Source organism: Mobula hypostoma, chromosome X1 (genome assembly GCF_963921235.1).
Source record: "Mobula hypostoma chromosome X1, sMobHyp1.1, whole genome shotgun sequence".
NCBI lineage: Eukaryota > Metazoa > Chordata > Chondrichthyes > Myliobatiformes > Myliobatidae > Mobula > Mobula hypostoma.
In genome coordinates this window covers 23,751,804-23,776,821 of record NC_086128.1, presented here as the reverse complement: position 1 = coordinate 23,776,821, position 25,018 = coordinate 23,751,804, and the positions used below count along the sequence as shown (strand labels likewise).

The following is a 25,018-nucleotide window of genomic DNA, read 5'->3' as shown; positions in this document are numbered from 1 at the left end:
TCCCACATCTCACGCAGATGGAAGAAGGAAGAACTCTCTCTGCCATGCCGACCACAGTCCGACTCTGAGTCATCCGAAAACTTCAAGATCTGATCAGCTCTCCGACACCGTCATCTCTGTCCAAACGATTCGACCTCAACCTCGGTCGCCAACAGTAGGCAAAGCCAGGGATTTTGAGGCCGACCCTCCAAAAGATTCCCGACCACACAGTAATGACAGCAGCGAACGAGCATTTCAGAAATTTCTCCAGATGTTCCTCTGTGCTTTCACGTCCATTCTCCATCAAATCAGAATTTTAATCTCAGCCATTTTCTTATTTCCTATTTTAATTTATTTGGCCTCTTCAAAGTTCAAATTTATTATCAAAGTATGTATACCATACTAAACCTTGAGATTCACTTTCTTACAGGCACCCAGAAAACAAAAACATACAACAGATTTAACAATAAACCACACATAATAAAGACCTCCAAATATCCAATGTGCAAAAGGGGACAAGTCACACAAATAGTAAAAAAAAAGGTAAGAGGGTGGCGCATTCATACACAGCGATATCCTTGGGCCCAACCAAAGGTGTTTTTGTCTTTTTTATGATCACAAGACAATGCTGGACATTGAGAACTTCAAGTACTGCACTGAGCTGCTCATTGGCGAAAGAGCTAGATTTGGTGCAGACTGTGTACTGCACACTACAACGGCATCAAAATAGGTGTGCGAAGGCAGTATGCAGTCTTAACAGTGAGTGGTTGTCTTGGATTTTTCTCTTGTATTTGCATGATCCTGTTGGACAGTGCTAATATAAAATACGGCACGACCGTTTCCCTTGTTTAGTGGGGAGATTGACAGTGGGGGAGCTGCATGGTCTCGGCTGAGGCGAGGACTAAGCCTCAAGCTGCAGGTTTCCTGATGCAGCAGTCCAGGAGAGATGCCAGAGTAGTATAGCATGGCATCAATGCTGGGATTGAGTGCTCCTTCCAGTGTTCACTCGGTGGAAGACAAGCTGGATTGTGTGCATGTGTGTATATGTTTATCTGCAGACTGCTGAGAACTGCTTGTTCTTGCCGATAACACCCCTGCACCATCCATTTATTTTGTGTGACTGTATGTTTACTTGCCATCTTATACATGCCTTGTGCTGTGTATGACCGTTGGTACTATATTTTGTAACTTGGCCCCTGGAGGAACACTGCTTCATTTGGCTGTATTCATGTATAGTTGAATGATAATTAAACTTGAACTTGTAGATGTAAACAGATGCATAGAACATGAGCCGCAGAGTCCCTGAAAGTGAGTCCATGACTGTGGAGTCCGTTCGGCACCGAGGCAAGTGAAGACGGTCCAGGGGCACAACTGTTCCTGAATCTGGCGGCATGGGACCCAAGACCTCTGCACCATGGTAGTGGCAAGGTGGTGAAGACGGGTCAAGTAGGCAGATGGCACTGAACAACAGTTTGTTTTCCATTCTAGGCCTCTTATGATTTTAATCTGGCTCAATGCGGAGTAGTGGACCTGAACACGGGTTTGTTTTCTGCTCTCAGGCTTCAATGCAATGCTCCACCTCCCACCACCCTGCCCAGCGACAGCCACCCTGGCTGTACCTGCATTCTTGAGAGTCAAATTCACCAAATGCTTCAGGAGAATGCAACAATCGCTAGTTTGTTTAGACAGCTCTTAAAGGGAAATTACAGGGTGAGGATTGCAGTGACCATGGTTCAGAATTATACCTCATAGAATATGTAGTAGCTTTGTGAGCTGCCCGCAAAACATCAGTGTATATTGCCAGCGCCAACTGAATTGGTGAGACTCAAATATTTTGCACAATTCTTTCTAATTTGCTCTCCATCTTACCCATCTTGATAAACACTTCGTTCATCTTTTCCTGGTTTCTAAAACTCCTAGTTCTCAAGATTGCTACTCTTGGCAATGTGGAGCTCGCATGGGATCGTGATAATCACAGAAGTGTGGCTAGCGAAGGGCAGGAATGGCAGCTAAATGTTCCTGGGTACAGCATCTTCAGGTGTAATAGAGGGGATTCTGAAAGGGGAGGAGGTGTTGCTCTTTTATCAATGAGAGTCCTATAGCAGTACTCAGGGAGGATGGAGGGATCAGCAAGTGAGGCTAAATAGTTAGAACTCAGAAATAAGAAATGGACAATCTCTTTGATGGAGCTTTACTATTGGCTTCCAAATAGTCAGTGGGGTTATATATGCAAATAAATAGCAAGCTGCCAATGGAACACACACAAAATGCTGGCGGAATGCAACAGGCCAGGCAGCATCCATGGAAAAAAGTGCACTCGGATGTTTCAGCTTCGGCCCAAAACATCAACTGTACATTTCCCCCCCCATAGATGCTGCCTGGCCTGCTGAGTTCCTCTAGCATTTTGTGTGTGTTGCTTAGATTTCCAGCATCTGCAGATTTTCTCTTGTTTTTGAAGCTGCTGGTGGAGTTGGTACAGGTAGATAAAATCACAGCAATTGAATAAATCTGGACAGATATGTGGGTAGGAAAGGAATAGAGAGATACAAGACCAAGTACAGGAATATGGGATTAATGTCAATTGGCACCTTGTCAGCATGGATGATTCAGGCAGGAGAGCTGTACCACTATCTGACTCTATGATTACAAGACTTATCTTTTAATAGTTACGATCCATAATCTTTCCAGTTAGCCAGGATTGGATTACTCTTCCCATGGAGATGTCACTTCTCAGTAGAATGTAGAAGCATTGGGACATCCTGTGCCTGAATGTTGAAAAGAGACTTAGAGGGGATTGGAGTGCCAAGTACCTGAAATTCACAGAATGGTTGAAGCTGGGTAGCTGACAGCATGTTGAGATGAACTTGAATCACCTAGGGATAAAAGGCTACATAGCCAAGTGCTAGAGAGAGCATGGATGAGTTGGGCCAAATGACTCATTTCCATCCTGTACAATTATGTGACTCTAGTACTGTCTTGCTTCCTCAACTTTAAAAGTCAGCCACTTCTTGCTTACTTTTGGGCTGCTTTGCTCAGGAAGTCAGCCCTCAGTACATTTAAACAATACCCCTGCCACTCCATTGTTCGAATAATATCAAGATTCTTTAATGTCATTTCCTGTACACAAGTGTAAAGAGAACGAAATAATTGTTTCCCTGGATTGGATGCAGCACAAACAAAAACACAAAAGATAAAGAACACAATAATAAAACAATAAACATAAATACACAAGATAGCTTATTTACACAGATTGATTGTACGTCCATAAGGTGACACTAGACTGTACACAAGGTGACTGACAGGAAATAATAGTGGTGGAGTCAGTGAGTGGAGCTGCTAATCAGCCTTACTGCTTGGGGAAAGTAAGTGCTTTTGAGTCTGGTGGTCCCCGATGGGAGTGGGATAAACAGTCCATGAGAAGGGTGGGTGGGATCCTTCATTAAGTTACTGGCAGCTTTCTGTATACATGTCCTTGATGATGGGTAAGCTGGTGCCAGTGATATGTTGGGCAGTTTCGGCTACCTGTTGTAGAGCCTGTCCACTACAGTACAGTTTCCGTACCAAGCAGCGATGCAGCATGTTAGGATGCTCACTACTGCACATCTGTAGAATGACGCAAGTATGGATGTTCCTCTCGGTGTGAATGGGCTGCTTTCCGGCAGAGTTTTTTAAAAATTGGAGATACAGCACGGTAACAGGCCCTTCCGACCCAACAAGCCTGTGCCACTCAATCACACCCATGTCACCAATTAACCTACAAACCCTTAAATCTTTAGAATGTGCGAGGAAACTGGAGAACCCGGAGAAATCCCGATCACAGGAAAAATGTACAAACTCCATACAGATAGTGGCAGGAATTGAACCCAGGTCACTTGCTCTGTGAAAGCGTTATGCTAATCACTACACACTACCATGTTACCGATGCACAACATAGGCTGGCTAAACCATTTTGTGATAGGCCATTGTAAACGGTGAAGTAAAGCTGCTGACTTAGTTGTTGGGGGTTACTATGAAGGTCTTAGTCCTCCTCTCCTAGCCCACTGGTGCCAGAGCCAATTCAAATACTCTCATTTCTTTAATATAAATTTTTCTAGTGAATGCATGAAGTGTGATCAGGTAATTCAGCAAATTGCATTAGTTGGGGTTCAGTCCCTGCTATGACATTGTCCAGTATCAGGTTAAAGAATCTGAACTGCTTTTCCAATAATGCACCATTATTATAAATTTTAAATTACAGGCAAGTTGCAGAAATGATTTGTTTCTTTTATTGACACACCTTATGAGGCATACATTTGTCAATTTAAACAGTGTTAGACAGTCTGTCAAAAAAAATGAAGAGTAAAGCCAAACCTTAAATCTTTTCTTCAGGTAAATGTACAAGAAAACTCAATGCATAAAATCTCAGCCAAACCTGGTCCTTTTGGGAAAAAAAGATGCTCATAATTTCCAGGAACATTGTCCAAGGATACAGCAGAGGACAAGGGTGGTCTTTTCCTTAAAAAAATCAAAAGCTCTCACAGTCACATGCAGGACAGAGGTTCCAACAGAATAGAGATGTTTGTAATTGATACTTTATTGGATACAAACTTCAAAGTGCATTTTGCTGCCTTTCATTCATGACTTTTTCCTTCAACCACTCTTCATTAAAAGGTGCCCATCACTTATAGCTTCTTCCAAATCACTTGCGTATAGAATATTCTTCCAATCACCAGGTTTAATTTCCATTGAGACTTTTTTTTACACTTCCCTCTTTCAGCCTAAAGTACTTGTATTTCCTCACTTTCTTTTCATAACTTGCACTGTCCAAATCTTTATTTCGGCTTGATTTTTACCCTTCATTTTTTTGTTACATCTTTGCCTTGAATAATCCTTCCCACCACCATCCCCCACCCAACCCCCTTTCTCTCAGAAGTGGTTACTAATGCGAGGGGTACATTCTGCATCCAGAACTTCACCTGGCCAAGTGAAGCCAAAGAATATTTAACCATTGGAGCAGGGTAGGGATGTGAGCAGACATTACATGTGAGCTCTTCCCTAACACTCGCTACATACAGAAAGGCTCCTTGCCTGGGACCCCTCGTTGACATTTCCCTTCCCCAACCCAAGACACCCAAGATCAGGTTCAGTATTACTACCCATGCTGAGATCAGATCATCCACAGACCAGGCATATAAGCTTGGACCTTCCCGGTCTGTAAAACTAAAATCCCACACCATCTCAAGAACTTATTCATTGGTCCTACAGGAAAGCTCTGCCTTCTTCCTTACTCCTGCTTAATGTTTCCCAAACTCATGCCATGGTGTTTCACCCGTTTATTTTGATGGGTTTTGATATGCTTGGAGAGGTGGTCGCTCCTCATGAACCTCTTGCCGCATTCCGGACAGCAGAAGCGTTTCTCACCCGTGTGAGTTCTCAGATGTCGTTGCAACTCATCAGACCTGGTGAAACTCTTCCCACAAAAGAGCCAGTTGCATACAAAGGGACGTTCCCCAGCATGCCACCTTAGGTGGGCCTTTAGGTGGGAGGTCTTTCCATAGACTTTGCCACAGCCAGGAATATGGCAGATATGCTGTTTCTTACCTTGGTCTCCATTAGTGCCTGGAGACTGACAGTTAGGACACCTACATCTCCTACAACGTCGGGCACAGTTCAGAAGACTTTTTGAAGAGGTCTGAAGGAATGCAGATGAAAGCTGGCTTTGATGACCCAAGACCATGGCCTTTCCAAAGGGGAGATGATGTGGAATGACAGGACTGGGCTGTTGCACACTCCACCATGGGATTTCTTCCGGGTGACTGGGTGACACATGTCTGTTCGGCAAGGCTGAAGAACTAGGAATAAAGTTGGGGAAGTTCTGAGTGATTCCGTTAGCTTCTGGGTAGGAGTAAGCTGAGCCTTCAGAAACTGAAGTTGCCAAGATCTTCACAGCAGATAACTCAAAAGTGTAGACCGATTCTGCTGGAGGGGTCAGGGAAAGCTCCCGTGATGCCAGTGCTGATGGCACAGTCCCAAGCGCATATTGAGTCTTTGGAGGACTGAACGACATTGTGTGAGAACTCCCCAATGCATCATTGCTCCAAAACTGAAACATTCCTGAGGTGGACCCTGTCGGCAAGTCATATTGGACCTGGGGAATGCCTGTGGAGGTTGGTGCAACTTGTCCTGCTCTTCCACAGGTGGTACTCAACATGGACAAACCGGATACAGATTCTGATGGAGAACTTGGTATTGACTGCTGGAAAATATAAAAGGAGGAAAAATAGTCAAGCATGGAAAGTCCTGACCCACCAAGCAGATGACAAATTATTAAAAATGTGAAAAGAAACAATTTCTTCTTCTTGTCCTTGGACCAGCTAACAAAAAAAAAAGGCTTATTATTCTTTTGATAGGAATCAGAATCAGGTTTATTATCACCGGCATTTGATGTGAAATTTGTTAACTTAGCAGCAGTAATTCAAAGCAATACATAATATAGAAGAAAAATATAATAATAATAAACTAGTAAATCAATTACAGTATACATATATTGAATAGATTAAAAATCATGCAAAAACAGAATTACTATATATTTTAAAATACTATATATTAAAAAGATGCAGTCTGAGAAATTCACTTTGTAAATCTTACTTCTGACCAGAACCAGCTAGTACATTGTGACAATCAAAATAAAGAAATCAAAGGAAATGTTTTTAAAACAGCAACCAATAGGAGTATAACACACACAGTGCTGGAGGAACTCAGCATGTCAGGCATGTTATGGAAATGAATAAAAAGTCAACATTTCGGGCCGAGACTCTTCATCAGGACTGTTTATTCATTTCCATAGATGCTGCCTGACCTGCTGAGTTCCTCCAGCATTGTGTGTGTGTGTGTGTTGCAATGGATTTCCAGCATCTACAGAATCTCGTGTTTACAATGCGAGTGTAAATTAGCCATAGTTCCACAGGTAGTTCAGGCATTTTATTAGGAGAACATCTGACTGCTTTGCCAAATTGGTCACAGAGTCAAATGGCAAAGGCCCTTCGGCCCAACAGGTGAAATGTTGACCATGAAGTACCCATCTATAGTAATCCCAATTATCAGCACTGGATCCATGGCCTTCTACGCTTTGGTGATTCAAATGCCGGTGTGAGAGAGGTGGTAACCTATGCAGCAGAGAAATTACAAGCAGAATAGAGCTAGGAACTCTCTCTAGCTCCCTGGGGCTACATTTTGAACCATCTTATAAGAAACATTTCACCTTACTTTATGTGGGTAATGACCACTTAAGAATCCAGAGTAAAGTAGCCCCATATTGAATTGAAAGGAAGCCCTGCTCTCCCATCCCCACACTAAAAAGCATTCCAGGACTGTGCCTGGGTTTCACACACACAAGCAAGAGGCAGGTAAGATCCCAAGCATTTTAGCAGCAGCCAAAACATGGATAGATTGGACGTGTGTCAGCGTGACATTTTGCACACACTTGGAGAAGAAAACAGGCTCTACATAATGATTTTAGCTCTTGTTGTGAACTTAATACCAGCCAAGATTATGGGAAAATTGACCTTTTTTTGCATAGTAGGGGAATTAAGGGTTATGGGGGAAAAAGGCAAGTAGGTGGAGATGATATTACTGAATAAGCCATGATCTTATTGAATGGCAGAGCAGGCTCGACAGACCAGATGGCCTACTCCTGCTCCTATTTCGTATTTTCTTGTGTTCCTATCTTTTGTTAGCACCACCAGATCTTTGCAACAACTTTCCAACTCAGTGGCAAGATTACCAAGACTGAGCAAAGTGTGCACAATTGTAGAAGTTATGCCAGTTCCATACACCTCAAGTATCTGTGTGGGATGATAGAAATTGGACAGCTACAGTGGGATAGAATTTGGAAGGACAAGCTTGCATAGACTGGTTTTTATAAGAATGTGAATTAGAGTTGTTTAAGATGCGTTAAATTATATTATACACAAGCGTCTAGCACCATCTTACCCTCAGTTCTAATCAACAAGCTCCAAAATCTACACTTCTTTACCTCCCTCTGAAACTGGATCCTTGACTTCCTTAATGGGAGGCCAGTCAGTGCAGACTGGTAATAACACCTCCTTGCTGACAATCCACACTGGTGCACCTCAAGGATGCATGCTTAACCCACTGTACTCTCTCTACACTGATGACTGTGTGGGTAGGCATAGCTCAAACTCCATCTATAAATTTGCTGAAGCCACAACTATTATTGAATTTCAGATGGTGACAATGAGGTGTATATGAGTGAGATAGATCGTCTGGTTGAATGGTGCCACAGCAACAACCATGCACTCAATGTCAGTAAGACCAAGGAGTTAATCGTGGACTTCAGAAAGAAGTTCTTGAGGGAACACACACCCAGTCCTCATCAAACCATTAGCAGTAGAAGAGGTGAGCAGTTTCATGTTTCTGAGTGTCAGCATCTCTTCAGATCTATCCTGGGCCCAACACATTGATGCAATTACAAAGGCAGCACAACAGTGGTTATATTTCATTAGGACGTTGAGGAGACTTGGTATGTTACAAAAGGCTCTTGCAAATTTCTACAGATGTATGATGAAGACCATTCTAACTGATTGCACCACCGCCTGGTATGGAGGGGTCACTGCACAGGAGTGGAAAAAGCTGAAGAATGTTGTAAACTCAACCAGCTCCATCATGGGAACTACCCTTCCCAGCACTGAGGACACCTTCAAATGGCAAGGCCTCAAAAAGGTAACATCCATCATGAAGGACCCATCACCCAGGACATACCCTCTTCTCATTGCTACCATCAAGGAGGTGGTACAGGAGCATGAAAACACACACTTAATGTCTTAGGAAAATTCTTCTCCTTCGCCATCAGATTTCTGAATGGACAATGAACTACCTCCTTTTTTTTTGCACTACTGCTGCCACTAAACAGCAAATTTCATGATGCATGCCAGTGATATTAAACCTGATTCTAGAGAATGGTTATTTCCACTGGCAAGAGAAGGCCCATTATCCAGGCTATGCTGTCTTCTTGCTACCATCATTGGGCAGGAGGTACAGGAGTCTTCAGTCCCACACCACCAGGTTCAGGAACAGTCATCAGGCTCCTGAACCAGAGTGGATAACTTCACCCACTTCAACGCTGAACACACGATCACCACAACCTATGAACTCACTTTCAAGGACTCTACAACTCTCAGTATTTTTTTGTACTTGCACTGTTCTTCTTTTGTACATTAGCTGTTTGTCAGTCTTTGTTTATGTCGAAACATGAGAAAATCTGAAGATGCTGGAAATCCAGAGCAACACACACAAAATGTGTAGGTTGACTCTGTGGTTAAGAAAGCATATGGTGCATTGGCCTTCATCAATTGTGGGATTGAGTTTAGGCGCAGAGAGGTAATGTTGCAGCTATATAGGACCCTGGTCAGACCCCACTTGGAGTACTCTGCTCAGTTCTGGTCACCTCACTACAGGAAGGATGTGGAAACCATAGAAAGGGCGCAGAGGAGATTTACAAGGATGTTGCCTGGACTGGAGAGCATGCCTGGAAATGGAGAGAATAGGTTGAGTGAACTTGGCTTTTTTTCCCTTGAAGCAACGGAGGATGAGAGGTGACCTGATCGAGCTGTATAAGATGATGAGAGGCATTGATCGTGTGGATAGTCAGAGGCTTTTTCCCAGGACGGAAATGGCTAGCATGTGAGGGCACAGTTTTAAGGTGCTTGGAAGTAGGTACAGAGGAGATGTCAGGGGTAAGTTTTTTTTTTAAATACGCAGAGAGTGATGAGTACATGGAATGGGCTGCCGGCGACGGTGGTGGAGGCGGATACGATAGGGTTTTTTAAGAGACTCCTGGACAGGTATACGGACCTCAGAAAAATAGAGGGCTATGGGTAACCCTGGGTAATTTCTCAGGTAAGGACATGTTCAGCACAGCTTTGAGGGCCGAAGGGCCTGTATTGTGCTGTAGGTTTTCTGTTTCTGAAATGCTGGAACTCAGCAGGTCCGGCAGCATCTATGGAGAAGAATGAACAGTTGATGTTTTAGGCCAAGACCCTTCTTCAGGTCCTGAAGAAGAATAAATATTAACTGTTTATTCTTTTCCATAGGTGCTGCCTGAGCTGATGAGTTCCTCCAGCATTCTCTTGTGTTTCTTTGTTTATGTGTATAATTTGTCATTGATTATATTGTATTTCTTTGCTCTACAGGGTAGTATACAGCGACATGTGTGTACTTTGATAAATTTGCATTGAGCATTTGAACTCTGAACAAGGCATTTATAAAACTAGACCTTGGCAGTTTATACGTCACACAAACTGGACAAGGATGGACTCTAATTGATGATTACAACTGATATTTTGTTTTTGTCTATCAAGTCCATACAAGGTGTTGTTGACCTGTCACACACCAACTTAACCTTGTGTTCATGGTTAAGCAGCAGTTTGATTTTGAAGATGGTTCTAAATTTAGCACACAAGATTAAATGAATGCCTCTGGGTTCCCAGAGAACACAGAAGCTGTATGTGCAAAGTCAAAAAATTGAAGATTCTGGAAACACTCAGCAGATTAGGCAGTATCTGTGGAAGTAGGGACTGTTAATGCTTCAGGTCAAAGTCCTGATCTGCTGAGTGTTTCCAGCATTTTCTGCATCCATTAATCACCAACTAAAGCATCAAGGAAGGTTGAGACATTGAGGCGAATGTGGAAGGCAAGTGAGAGTTCAACACCAACTGCTTTTCTTTTGATTGCTGCAGAGCAGCCTGTGAGCAGCCTATCACTCTGCGACACGCTGTGGCAGGCAGGTAGGCCTCTCTGCGTTTGTGTAGTGAGTATCTCTTTTGATGAATGTCAGTGATATCAGAGGATGGTATCCTAGTTCTGCATTTATGGACTGTGGACTTTTTCCAGACTTATGGTTTTTATATTCTGTATTTTTTTAAATCACCTGTTCCTTTTCCATTTTGTTGTGCGAGGGAAGAGGGTTTGGGGATTGATGTTCTGTTCGTTTTTTTTGTGCAGGGGAGGGGTTCTTTTGGGGGGGGGTTGATGCTCTTGTTCAGTTTTGTGCGGAGGGAGGTGGGTTTGATGTTTCTTTCTGAATGACTTTCATGTTCTTTCTTTGTTTTGTGGCTATCTGGAGAAAACAAATTTCAGAGTTGTATATGGATATGTACTTTGATAATAAATGAACCTTTGATTGTGAGATTGTAAGGAGACTATCATCCCCCACTCTCCAGAGCAGATTTCAAATGTAATGCTTTTTTTAAAAAAAAATTCTCTCTTCTCCAATGCTGCCTGTGCTGCTGAGATCCCCACCTCTACCAGCATTTTGTAATCTAATTTCTGAACCCAAAGTCAAATTAGAAAATGGTGAGATGCAAACAAGATACCCAATGACTTATCATGCCGTGAGCACTTTGCCAAGCTATTCAGATCATCTGGACTCAATGGCAGCAACTTGGGGCAGACAGATGGAAGAGGGAATTCAAATCAGCAACGATTCTTGGTGCAAAATTCATCCATTAATCTTTATTTGAAGAGAGTATTTGCTGGCATGACAAAGCACTGAGTACTAAGTTAATGAGCGTGTGCACACACACTCGGAAATATTTCCAGAGGGCAAATATGCAAGGCGGCATATGCAGTTCCACATGGTGTGTTTTACAAGGGTGATTGTGTGCAAATTCCACCAACGTGGCAACAGATGGACTCCATGCAATACAAAACAGCCAGCATTCAGTCAACAACAATACACTGGATAAGAGAGAGCAGAATTTCTCATTAGTTTAACTTTGAACATGGAGCACTACAGCCCCTTCAGCCCACAATGTTCTGCCGACCTTTAACCTATTCTACAATCAACCCAACCCTTCCCTCCGACAGTATGCAGCCCTTCACTTTTCTATCATCCACCAGACTAAGAGTCTCTTAAATGTTCCTAATGTTTCTGCCTCTACCACAACGCACCCCCCCTCCCCAGCAGGGCATTCCACACACCCACCACTCTGTGTAAAGAACTGACCTCTTGACATCTCCCCCCTATACTTTACACCTATTACCTTAAAATTATGCCTCCTCATATTTGATAAACCATAATCCTCATCACTCCCCAACCTTAGCTGACTAATTTATCAACCACAACTTAACTCTGGGTCTACTGTTAGGATTGTTGTATACACAAGACATAAAATGGTACTGGGTGAAGCTCTGTCACTTCCGCCAGTCAGGGACCCACCAACACAGAGCACTGAGAGATCACGATCTCCTGAAGCTGAACAGTACTGGGTGCGGGGAACGCAGCATGACTGTACAGAGCGAGGATGGCATTTGGTGATGACAATTATAAGTCATTCAGCATTAAAACAGGCCCTTCGGCCCTCTGAGTCCATGACAACCATTCACTTACACAAATCCCATTTCATTCTCCCTGCATTCCTATCAACTCTCCTCGGATTCTACCACTCAGCTATAGCCACACACGAGGGGCAACATACAACAGCCAATTAACCCACTGACCGGCACATCTTTGGGATGTCAGAAGAAACTAGAGCACCTGAGGGAAATCCATGCGAAATCCACTCAAGACAGCACCTGAGGTTAGGATCCAACTGGGGTCTCTGGAGATTTGAGGCAGCGGCCCTACATGCTACGACACTGGGCCACTAACCAGCAGCTGAAAAGGGCAGGAGGAGGAAGGATGGTGGAGCAGATGCATCAGGGCTAGCCTCTGATCATCTTTGAATTTAACCCCTTACTGCCTCCCCACACATGGCCTCTCCATATTTGAAGTATCCTCCCACAGGCAACTCAAAACTGCAGTGGATACACTTAATCCTTAACCCCAAGAAATGGAGGAATCGAAGTAAAATGAAACTTCAAAACTAACTGAAGTGAATCAAATACAAGCTAGAATCCTCTCTTGCTGTGCACTGAACATTGGGAATGGGAGGGGCTCTTCAACAGAACCTATGCCACGTGCAAACATTGTCCACATCCTAAGATTCCCAGATACACCGATGCAAAGCGACAGACAGTGTGCCCCAGTGGTGAAGAGAAGGAAATTAATGAAACCCAGTCTGAGTGTGAGAACTGAAAACACAGACCAAGTACTACCTTATTTCCGCATTGCTGAGAGAAAACTAAGCATTTCAGATTCTGGGCATCAAAGATTTAAGAGTAAGAATGCAAATAGCATTAAACAGCCATGCAGTTTTGCTTGGTCACTACCCCACACAACCACCCTCTCTCCAGGAGTTCAGCCAATTCAATAATTATCTACCCCACCTGGGGGTAGAGCTGTTAAAGTTAAACAGACCCAGTCTTCAACCCCAGGCCCATCCAGTTAAAGGGCAGAATGGTCTGTCTGTGCTGCGTATCCTCTGTAAATGAGAAACCTCTCCATTTCATTCCCATTGAAAACCTACCCAAGTGTTTTGAGGTACAAATGGTTAGGATCACTGATAACAGGAGACTCATCACCAAAAAATCTTAAGTGTTCAGCTGAATAGCAGCCTATGAAATCCATCCAGTGGCTCTGCACAGTAAATGGTGAATATATTCTGGTCTATTAAAGCATGCACATCTGCTCTGTTTTAAATCAGCTGGGGCAGTAGCAAAGCCACAAATGGCCTCAGCATCCTCAGTTTGTAGACAGGAATATCAGATAACATAGAATGAGGCCGATCTGCCCACTGTGCTTGTGCTAGCTCCTGAAGAGCCATGGAATATCATCCAACCCACCCTTCGGCACAGCTCTGCAACACTTTCCTTTTGCGGAAGCCATCCAACTACATTACCATTAATGCTCCTAACAAGCTGTACACTACCGATCACATCATCCAGTTACTTTGAAACGCACACCATCACCCAGTCCAACTTTTTTTTTATTACCTTCATTCTTGGATTGGCATCCATTGACCCCAGCTGGAAATCTGTGTGGATGGCAGGTGAGGAGAAGGTCAGGCACCACTGTGCCACTGAGGTAACAATAGCCTGGTGACATGCCATATAGAAGTGTACCAACTGTATCCTAGTCACAACCACTTTAATTTGGCACCTTTAACTTATTGCCAAAGCATAGTGCCTTGCAATTATCCTAAGGAGCTTCACAGGAATATGATCAAGCTAAAAACCTTGACGTTGAGCCACACAAGGTCATGATTAAATGCTTTGACTGGAGACACTGTAGGTTTCAATGAATGTTTTAAAAGGAGTGGTCAGGGCAAAGAGCAGCCTGGGGAGGGAATTGCAGAGCTCAGGGTCCTGGCCAGCTGAAGGCTGAAGTGGAGGAACAATTACATTTGGGGAAACTCCAAAGAAGGTCCAGCCAGGGGTGCAGATTTGGAGGATATTACACACAGAATGAGCCATTCGAGGGATTCAGAGCAGACAGTGGGAAAAAACCCCCTCAAATTGGGAGCTAATATAGGTCAGCAAACAGATGGAAGATGAGTGAGAAGGGACTTGGTGCAAGTTAGGACACACAGAACGGTTTTGGATGACTAGACGTTTAGAGAGCAGGAAGCCAGCCAGCCAGGAGAGCACATTTAACAAAAACATGGCCGAGGGCTTGAGCAATCGAGCAGCTGCTGAAGCAAGGTGCTGGGGGAAAGGAGTGGGAATAGGCAGTCTAGATGAAGGCATGCCTGCAAAAAAAAAGGTCAAAAGAGTGTAGATCAAATACGACACTCAGGTTGTAAACAATCTGGTTTTAATTTGGGCAACCAAAACACTAGCACACCAGGTACAGCTTTCCCCTGCCATCCGAAGGTAGAGCGTTCCTATGAAAGGGTTCGTAAGCCGAAATGTCGTAAAGCGAAGAAGCAATTACCATTTATTTATATGGGAAAATTTTGTGAGCGTTCGCAGACCCAAAAATAACCTACCAAATCATGCCAAATAACACATAAAACGTAAAATAACAGCAACAGATAGTAAAAGCAGGAATGATATGATAAATACACAGCCTATATAAAGTAAAAATACTTTTCCACAATCAATACTGCACTGTTCTCCGTACCGAAAATCTCACACAAGCGCTGTTGGCAAAAACACGCTCTCCAGTAACCTTTAAGCTATGAAGCTGCCAAATCATACCAAATAACACGTAAAAATACACAGCCGATATAAAGTAGAAATAATGTATGCACGGTGTAGTATCACCTACCGGAATTGGTTCAGCGCCGAGCGCACTGATGATGGTGTGTTAGACTGAGTCGGAGGTTGGCTGGTGCAGTGGCCCCCACCCTCCAGGTCGCCGAGCGATACATTGCCGCGAAGCATGCAGGGGTCCAGCGGTAGCCGGGAGGCACACAGCACATCTTTAAGAAAAAAGCCGAAATAAACAAACCAATTAATTAGGTGCCGCCCGGCACGTAACTGTCCGCCCAGATCAGTGCCGATTGCGTCATCTCTGCTCTGGGCTGACAATTACGTGTGGGGCGGCACCTAATTAATTAGCATGTTTATTTCAGCTTTTTTCTTAAAGACGTGCTGTGTGCCTCCCAGCTGCTGCTGCATTTTCCGCGAATCGGTACAGTATCTGTCCGCGGCCTGGGTGTTGGGGTGGGACACTGGGGTGTCGTCTGTTTCCATTAGAGCAGGCAGCTCATCTTCTCCTATGACTGCCTGCCTTGATGTCGAAGGTCGAGGTTTGTCGTCTGCTGTGGAAGGCTTGCTTGACTGCTGAGCCCTGCGCATTTTTCTATCATACACTTCTTTGTAAGGGCTCAAACCATCTTGCAAATATCCCCTAAACCTACGTACCCTTTCAAAATTAAGTCGTACTTTATCATTGCAGCGAAAATCTCATGTAGTTGCTTCACTTTCGCTACTGCATTCTGTTTCGATCGCTATCCTTTCCTCTTCCAATTGCATCAGCTCTTTATCTATCAGTTCTTGGTCATGGGATGCCAAAATGTCTTCAACATCATCTTCGTCAGCTTCCACAAGCCAAGCTCACTTAGTCCTTACTTCGTTCGAAATGCTTAATTATGTCTAGTTTTATGCTAAGTGTAACACCCTTATGAGCTCTTTTAGGCTTTTCCAACACCATAGAACTCATCTTGCAAACGGCTGCTCACAGGCACGTGTTAAAGCAATGTCGGTGAGAATGCCATTCCTGGGGAGAGCGGCTGCTCGGGGCGCACGCTGCCTTTTATCACGCGCTGACTTTTTTTGCACGCTGAATTTTTTATCACGCGCTGAATTTTTTCGTAACAGTGAAAACACCTTCTGAAAGTGAAAACAGGGTAGTAAAGTAGGTCTTTCGTAACAGTGAGGTTTCGTAAAGCAAACGTTCGAAAAGCGGGGGACACCTGTAACTACAATCATTGTCAGATTCACTTATTTGTCACACGTACATCAAAGCATGCAGTGAAAAGTATTGTTTACATTAACAGCCAACACACTCAAGGACATGCTGGGGGCAGCCCACAAGTGTGGCCACACCTTCCAGCGCCAGAGCATGCCCACATTGTTCAACCGAGGAAAACAGAACACAGCAAGCAACAAATCAACAACCAATGAACAAGCCCCATTCCTCTCTCTCTCCCACCCCCTACTCAGACAGTCCACCGAATTCAGGGCAGGCCTCCAGCCTTGTGTATAGGGGATCCAGTACAGTGACGTAACCAATCAATATAGATATTGTGGATGGGGTTATGCTGTAAAGGAAATCCATTGCAAAACTTTTAACTTGTACACTTGGAGTTGAAATGGGAAGATGTTATGTGGAAAATATAAAAAGGTAAAAAGGATATGGACCAAGTGCAAGTAGATTGGTTTAGCATAATTTGGCACAAACATCATGGACCAAAAGGCCTATTCTTGTCCTGTAATGGTTTATGTTCTTCAAGTCAGAGAATGATAATTGGAATTAGTTTATTACCACATGTACCAAAATATAGTGACAAGCTTGTCTTGCAAAATAATCAGGTTTGTTATCACTGATATATATAATGAAATTTGTTGTTTTGTGGCAACAGTACAGTGCAATACATAAAATATTATAAATTACAATAATACATTTAAAATAATCAAATAATTAGTGCAAAAAGGAAGCAAAAAATACTGAGATAGTGTTCATAGACCATTTAGAAATCTGATGACTGAGGGGCTGTTCCTAAAACTTTGGGTGCATGTCTTCAGGCTCCTGTATCTCCTCCCTGATGGTAGTATTGAGAAGAGGGCATGTCCTAGGAGGAGGATGTCCTTAATGACAGATGTCACTTTATAGAAAAAGTGCAGTGCAGGCAGACAATAAGGTAATAACAAGTTAAATTGGACTCCTGACCTCACAATCTATCACACTATTTAAGTCTTACATAGCAGGCAGAGAGGAGGATAATTGGAAGGAACCAAGCAATAAGATGGGAGCAGGAATTGACGACAGATACATTATTTAAAAAAAACCTATTTCAAGCACACTGCTGAGCAAGATGAGCAGCAGCCCTCACCAGATAGAGGGGCATGTCCTACTCCACAGACAAAGCATGCACGAAAACTGGGGATATGAAGGCATTTTAATTTGCTCACTTCCAGAGGGGCACTTGGAAAAGATGCATACATGTGCAGCCTCCCATGGGGGTTAGAATCATTGAAGGGGCAGGAGATGAAGGTCAAAGGCTGTGTATTCACCCTCAGATGCATTCCCCACTGTTCCCAAATCAACACATGCCCCCGAAAGAAAAAGACAATTAAACCATAAATTACATACTATTTACATAAATATGAGGAATCTACCCACATCAAAGCCTGTTTTCTATTTGCAGTTGTAGTTCTTTATGTATGTTTGAACAATAGGCTTTTCAAAATTATCATATGAGATTAAAATCCCAGTCCACTGATATTTCCACTTCCATTGGTGGCAATTTGCTATGTGCAAAATATATCCCAGCTCAGAGCAATTGTCCTCAGTGCCCTAAGAGAGAAAAGGGAAAGGAGAGTTCAGCCAGGCCCCTGCTTGCAAACTATTGGTCCATGTTGGGATGAACACACAGAGTCAGGACAGGACTGGCAAATCATAAACACAAGAAATTCTGCAGATGCTGGAAATCCAAAGCAACACTCACAAAATGCTGGAGGCACTTAGCAGGTCAGACAGTATCTACAGAAATGAATAATCATTTGAAGTTTTGGTTCTTCAGGACTGGACTAAAGAAGGGTCCAGGACAGGACTAGGCTGTGATTCACCCCATATCCTAAAAGACTCATCTGAGCCTCAATAACAAAAAGAAAGGTTGAACAAGTTAGGTCTTTATTCTTTGGAGCGTAGAAGGTTGAGAGGGGACTTGATAGAGGTGTTTAAAATTATGAGGGGGATTGATAGAGTTGACGTGGATAGGCTTTTTCCATTGAGAGTGGGGGAGTTTCAAACAAGAGGACGTGAGTTGAGAGTTAAAGGGCAAAAGTTTAGGGGTAACATGAGGGGGAACAGTGGTAGCTGTGTGGAACGAGCTTCCAGCGGAAGTGGTTGAGGCAGGTTCGATGTTGTCATTTAAAGTTAAATTGGATAGGTATATGGACAGGAAAGGAATGGAGGGTTATGGACCGAGTGCAGGTCAGTGGGACTAGGTGAGAGTAGGAGTTCAGCACGGACTAGAGGGGCCGAGATGGCCTGTTTCCGTGCTGTAATTGTTATATGGTTAAACAACTTGAATGCCTGTGAAATCTTAGCCAGTGCTTTCCCACATTTCAACAGTGGCTATACTTCAACAAATGATTTAACTGGATGATATTAAGTTTACAAAAGACATTATAAAAACACATAACTTATCTTCTTTCTCTTTCAGAAGAGGAATATGATTGTTATATCATTTCCCCCCTTTTTTTGAAATATGAAGATTCAGAAACGAAACAGACACTGTTACAACTTTTAAGTGCTAGTACTCAATTAAAAAAAACACAACAGCACAAAACCTTCAGCCCAACTCCCTTTGCTGGTCTATCCTTTCGCATTTCAGATACATACTTATTCAGCTCCCCTTCCTTTACACTTGCTCTGCCCTAGCAGCCACGTCCACATTCCACATTTAAAGGGCACCTGAAAAATTTTCCACAACCCATCACCTTTTCAGTGTCACTGTATGTTATCCCACCACTCCATTACCAATTCACTAAAGATCCACCCTTCATACTTGGTATTTCGAGAATGTGGTTAAACGCCCTTTAACTTCTGTCTCTGTGAAAGAGCTTCAAATACAAGAACCCATCCGTATCCAGATCCAGCTTGATTGGTGTACTGAGCCCATTGCACGTAGAGATCCCATAGTTAGTCCCAGCTCTCTACAGCAAACCTGCCAGCCTCATTCCTGCACCAATTCCACTCTCATACCAAACTAATTCCCTTTTTTGAAAGGAGGGCCATTCACCGCCATTCAGGGCCCCAAGCCAATGAGGCAACAATTCACTTGAAAGTCTGTCAGGGTCATCTACTGTGTCCAGTGCTCTTGGTGCAGCCTCCTCCACATCAGTGAGACCCAGTCTAGATTAGGGCACTGCTTTGTTGAGAACCTTCACTTTTGCTACAGTGAAGATTTCCTGGTGGCCAACCATTATAATTCTACTTTCCATTCCAACATGTCAGTCGATGGCCTACTCTACTTCTACAATGAGGCCACTCTCAGGTTGGAAGAGCAACACCTCAAATTGAATTGAATTGACTTTATTACTTACATCCTTCACATACATGAAGAGTAAAAAACTTTACGTTACATCTCCATCTGAATGTGCAGTTTATAGTAATTTGTAATAAACAGTATATACAACAGGACAGTCAATATAGCATAGAACTACAATTGTGTCAGCATGAATTAATCAGTCTGATGGCCTGGTGGAAGAAGCTGTCCCGGAGCCCGAAGGTCCTGGCTTTTATGCTGCAGTACCGTTTCCCAGATGGTAGCAGCTGGAACAGTTTGTGGTTGGGGTGACTCAGGTCCCCAGTGATCCTTTGGGCCCTTTTTACACACCTGTCTCTGTACATGTCCTGAATAGTGGTAAGTTCACATCTACAGATGCGCTGGACTGTCCGCACTACTCTCTGCAGAGTCCTGTGATTGAGGGAAATACAGTTACCATACCAGAAAGTTCTTAGAATTTGGGGAGCCATACCAAATTTCTTCAACCGTCTGAGGTGAAAGAGGCACTGTTGTGCCTTTTTCACCACACAGCTGGTGTGTACAGACCACGCGAGATCCTTGGTGATCCGTATGCCAAGCTGTTCACCCTCTCAACCCCGGATCCATTGTTATAAATAGGGGTTAGCCTGTCTCCATTCCTCCTGTAGTCCACAACCAGCTCCTTTGTTTTTGTGACATTGAGGGAGAGGTTGTTTTCTTGACACCACTGTGTCAGGGTGATGACTTCCATTTGGGTAACCTCCAACCTGACTTGAAGAACATTGATTTCTCCAATTTCTAGTAATTTCTCCCCTCTACCCCTTCTCTCCTTTTCCATTCTGGTTCCCTTTTTACTGCTGCTCTTCTCCTCACCTTTCCATCAACTCCCTTAGCGCCCCCTCCTCCTTCCCTTTTACCCACTCCCCAGCTTCCTCCTCCTTCAGCCCTTTAGCTGTTCCACCCATCACCTCCCAGATACTCACTTCATCTCCCTTCCCCCACCAACCCACCCTCCCCCTCATCTTTCCCATCCTGAAGAAGGGTCTCTGCCCCAAACATCCACTGTATATTCATTTTCATAGATGCAGCCTGACCCACTGAGTACCTTTAGCATTGTGTGTGTGTTACTCTGGATTTCCAGCATCTGCAGAATCTCTTGTGTTCTGATGAATATGATATAGTTGGGATCACAGAGACATGGCTCCAGGGTGACCAAGGATGGGAGCTCAACATTCAGGGATATTCAATATTCAGGAGGGATAGACATGAAAGAAAAGGAGGTGGGGTAGCATTGCTGGTTAGAGAGGAGATTAACACAATAGTAAGGAAGGACATTAGCCGGGAGGATGTGGAATCGATATGGGTAGAGCTGCGTAACACTAAGGGGCAGAAAACGCTGGTGGGAGTTGTGTACAGGCCACCTAACAGTAGTAGTGAGGTTGGGGATGGCACTAAACAGGAAATTAGAAAAGCATGCAATAAAGGAACAGCAGTTATAATGGGTGACTTCAATCTACATATAGATTGGGTGAACTAACTTAGTAAGGGTGCTGAGGAACAGGATTTTTTGGAATGTATGCAGGATGGTTTTCTGAACCAACATGTCGAGGAACCAACTAGAAAGCAGGCTATTCTAGACTGGGTATTGAGCAATGAGGAAGGGTTAGTTAGCAATCTTGTCGTGCGAGGCCCCTTGGGTAAGAGTGACCATAATATGGTGGAATTCTTCATTAACATGGAGAGTGACATAGTTAATTCAGAAACAAAGGTTCTGAACTTAAAGACGGGTAACATTGAAGGTATGAGACGTGAATTAGCTAAGATAGACTGGCAAATGATACTTAAAGGGTTGACGGTGGATATGCAATGGCAAGCATTTAAAGATCGCATGGATGAACTACAACAATTGTTCATCCCGGTTTGGCAAAAGAATAAACCAGGGAAGGTAGTGCACCCGTGGCTGACAAGAGAGATTAAGGATAGTATCAATTCCAAAGAAGAAACATACAAATTAGCCAGAAAAAGCGGCACACCTGAGGACTGGGAGAAATTCAGAGTCCAGCAGAGGAGGACAAAGGGCTTAATGAGGAAAGGGAAAAAAGATTATGAGAGAAAGCTGGCAGGGAACATAAAAACTGACTGTAAAAGCTTTTATAGATATGTGAAAAGGAAAAGATTGGTTAAGACAAATGTAGGGCCTTACAGTCAAAAACAGGTGAATTGATCATGGGGAACAAGGACATGGCAGACCAATTGAATAACTACTTTGGTTCTGTCTTCACTAAGGAGGACATAAATAATCTTCAGGAAATAGTAGGGGACCGAGGGTCCAGTGAGATGGAGGAACTGAGGGAAATACATGTTAGTAGGGAAGTGGTGTTAGGTAAATTGAAGGGATTAAAGGCAGATAAATCCCCAGGCCCAGATGGTCTGCATCCCAGAGTGCTTAAGGAAATAGCCCAAGAAATAGTGGATGCATTAGTGATAATTTTTCAAAACTCATTAGATTCTGGATTAGTTCCTGAGGATTGGAGGGTGGCTAATGTAACCCCACTTTTTAAAAAAGGAGGGAGAGAGAAACCGGGGAATTATAGACCGGTTAGCCTAACATCGGTGGTGGGGAAAATGCCAGAGTCAGTTATCAAAGATGTGATAACAGCACATTTGGAAAGCAGTGAAATCATCGGACAAAGTCAGCATGGATTTGTGAAAGGAAAATCATGTCCGACGAATCTCATAGAATTTTTGAGGATGTAACTAGTAGAGTGGATAGGGGAGAACCAGTGGATGTGGTATATTTGGATTTTCAAAAGGCTTTTGACAAGGTCCCACACAGGAGATTAGTGTGCAAACTTAAAGCACACGATATTGGGGGTAAGGTATTGGTGTGGGTGGAGAATTGGTTAGCAGACAGGAAGCAAAGAGTGGGAATAAACGGGACCTTTTCAGAATGGCAGGCGGTGACCAGTGGAGTACCGCAAGGCTCAGTGTTGGGACCCCAGTTGTTTACAATATATATTAATGACTTAGACAAGGGAATTAAATACAGCATCTCCAAGTTTGCGGATGAAGCTGGGTGGCAGTGTTAACTGTGAGGAGGATGCTAAGAGGATGCAAGGTGACTTGGATAGGTTGGGTGAGTGGGCAAATTCATGGCAGATGCAATTTAATGTGGATAAATGTGAAGTTATCCACTTTAGTGGCAAGAACAGGAAAACAGATTATCTGAATGGTGACCAATTAGGAAAAGGGGAGGTGCAACGAGACCTGGGTGTCATTGTACACCAGTCATTGAGAGATGGCATGCAGGTACAGCAGGCAGTGAAAAAGGCAAATGGTATGCTGGCATACATAGCAAGAGGATTCGAGTACAGGAGCAGGGAGGTACTACTGCAGTTGTACAAGGCCTTGGTGAGACCACACCTGGAGTATTGTGTGCAGTTTTGGTCCCCTAATCTGAGGAAAGACATTCTTGCCGTAGAGGGAGTACAAAGAAGGTTCACCAGATTGATTCCTGGGATGGCAGGACTGTCATATGATGAAAGACTGGATCGACTCAGCTTATACTCTCTGGAATTTAGAAGATTGAGTGGGGGGGATCTTATTGAAACGTAGAAAATTCTAAAGGGATTGGACAGGCTAGATGTAGGAAGATTGTTCCTGATGTTGGGGAAGTCCAGAACGAGGGGTCACAGTTGAAGGATAAAGGGGAAGCCTTTTAGGACCGAGATGAGGAAAAACTTCTTCACACAGAGAGTGGTGAATCTGTGGAATTCTCTGCCACAGGAAACAGTTGAGGCCAGTTCATTGGCTATATTTAAGAGGGAGTTAGATATGGCCCTTGTGGCTAAAGGGATCAGGGGGTATGGAGAGAAGGCAGGTACAGGGTTCTGAGTTGGATGATCAGCCATGATCATACTGAATGGCGGTGCAGGCTCGAAGGGCTGAATGACCTACTCCTGCACCTATTTTTCTATGTTTCTATGTTTTCACTTTGAAGGTAACTGCTTCCACTATGCCCTGAGGGGTTGGGATCTTGAAACACCCCATTTGAAAAAGGTCTCTTCCCCCCCTCCCGGCAAAGAACCTCTTGTATCTTTTACTCTAAAATTTAAACCAGGGCTTCCAGTCCCTGACTCCCTTGTTTATTCACCTCCACAAAATCTCCCTCAACCTCCTTTGCTTCAGGGGGAGCAAGCCCAGCTTCTCCAGTCTAACCCTATCGCGGGACCCCACATCCCCAGAGCCATTCCAATAAATCGTTTTTGTCCCTTTCTGGGACACTAACGTCCTTCATAAAGTGTGGTGACCAGAAATGGAAGCAGTCCTCCAGTGTTTGTCCGGGTTCCACATCACCTCCCTGTGTCTGTTCTCTGTACCGCTCTCTCTGAATCCCAGAACCCAATTTGTTTGACCAAATTACCCAGCAGAAAGCCTATTAATCAAAACTCAGATTTTAACTGATAATTGACAGGATTTTTTTTACCAAAGAAAAACAAGTTGTTATTGTGTGGGGTGCACCGTCAGAGCTTAAAATTCAACAGCAAGTTCTAAAAGGAATTACAAGTAAATACTTAAAAGGGAGAATCATTGCAACAAGAGCTGGAGAATGCGAAAATATTTAAAAACTTGTACAGCAAGAATGAGCCAAATGATGCTGCAAGCTTCCACAATGCACGTAACACAAGAGCTAAAAAGAAACATCAAATTTACTCCGGGTTAATCGCTTTCACTGATGCTGCTGAGTAATTTACTAATCTCGGTTTATCCTTGCAATTAGATTAAAATGCCAATGATAACAGTAATTCCCCTCTTGTACCCGAGTAGATATTCTCGAAGGAGAACGAGGAAAATCATTGCTCGATTTAATTCATTTTGTTACACCATCAAAAACAAAACACCGGAATCCGAAAATTTTACTTCAAATGACATTGGGGGAAAACATTTCCTCGTGACCCATAAGTCTGCTTATTGTTTCCAAACGTGGTTATATCGATAAAGCTTTTCCTTAGTGTCCTGACACAAATATTATCGATCATTTACAATAGCTCCACGTGTATTGAGGGGAATAAAAGTTAAACAGTTTATAAAAGTATTACATTTCGATCGGAGTATTTGAGCGTATAAATTACACACAAACCATCTTCCGCAACTAAATGCATTAATTGATAGGGAAAAACACATTTAAATTGTTTTAAACTCCCACCAAAAAAAAAACAAGAAAAATTTTGCGTGTGATCTCAGGACCAAGTAGCGGAAATTGTCCGAATGAGCAAAAAAGTTCATTCACCAATAACCTGTCTGGTAATAACGCGGAGAGGGATACCGATTTGCTGGTAACGCGCTTTTTAAAATAAAGAATGATATTTTGCAGAAAGGAAGGGAACTCAGACTACTGTTACGCTAAAGGAGAGAGAAAAATATCAACCTGAAAATTAACA

At 43.3% G+C, this 25,018-nt stretch overlaps 1 protein-coding gene across 1 annotated transcript in view; it reads right to left on the bottom strand.

Moving 5' to 3' along the window:
- Positions 1–4,824: 4,824 nt before the first annotated feature.
- LOC134340251 (transcription factor Sp5-like) overlaps positions 4,825–25,018 on the bottom strand; it is a 38,864-nt gene continuing 18,670 nt past the window's right edge. The window contains exon 2 of the mRNA XM_063037261.1: positions 4,825–6,214. Coding sequence (XP_062893331.1) covers positions 5,243–6,214 — 972 coding nt within the window. The 3' untranslated portion in view covers positions 4,825–5,242. The remainder of the gene's footprint in view (positions 6,215–25,018) is intronic.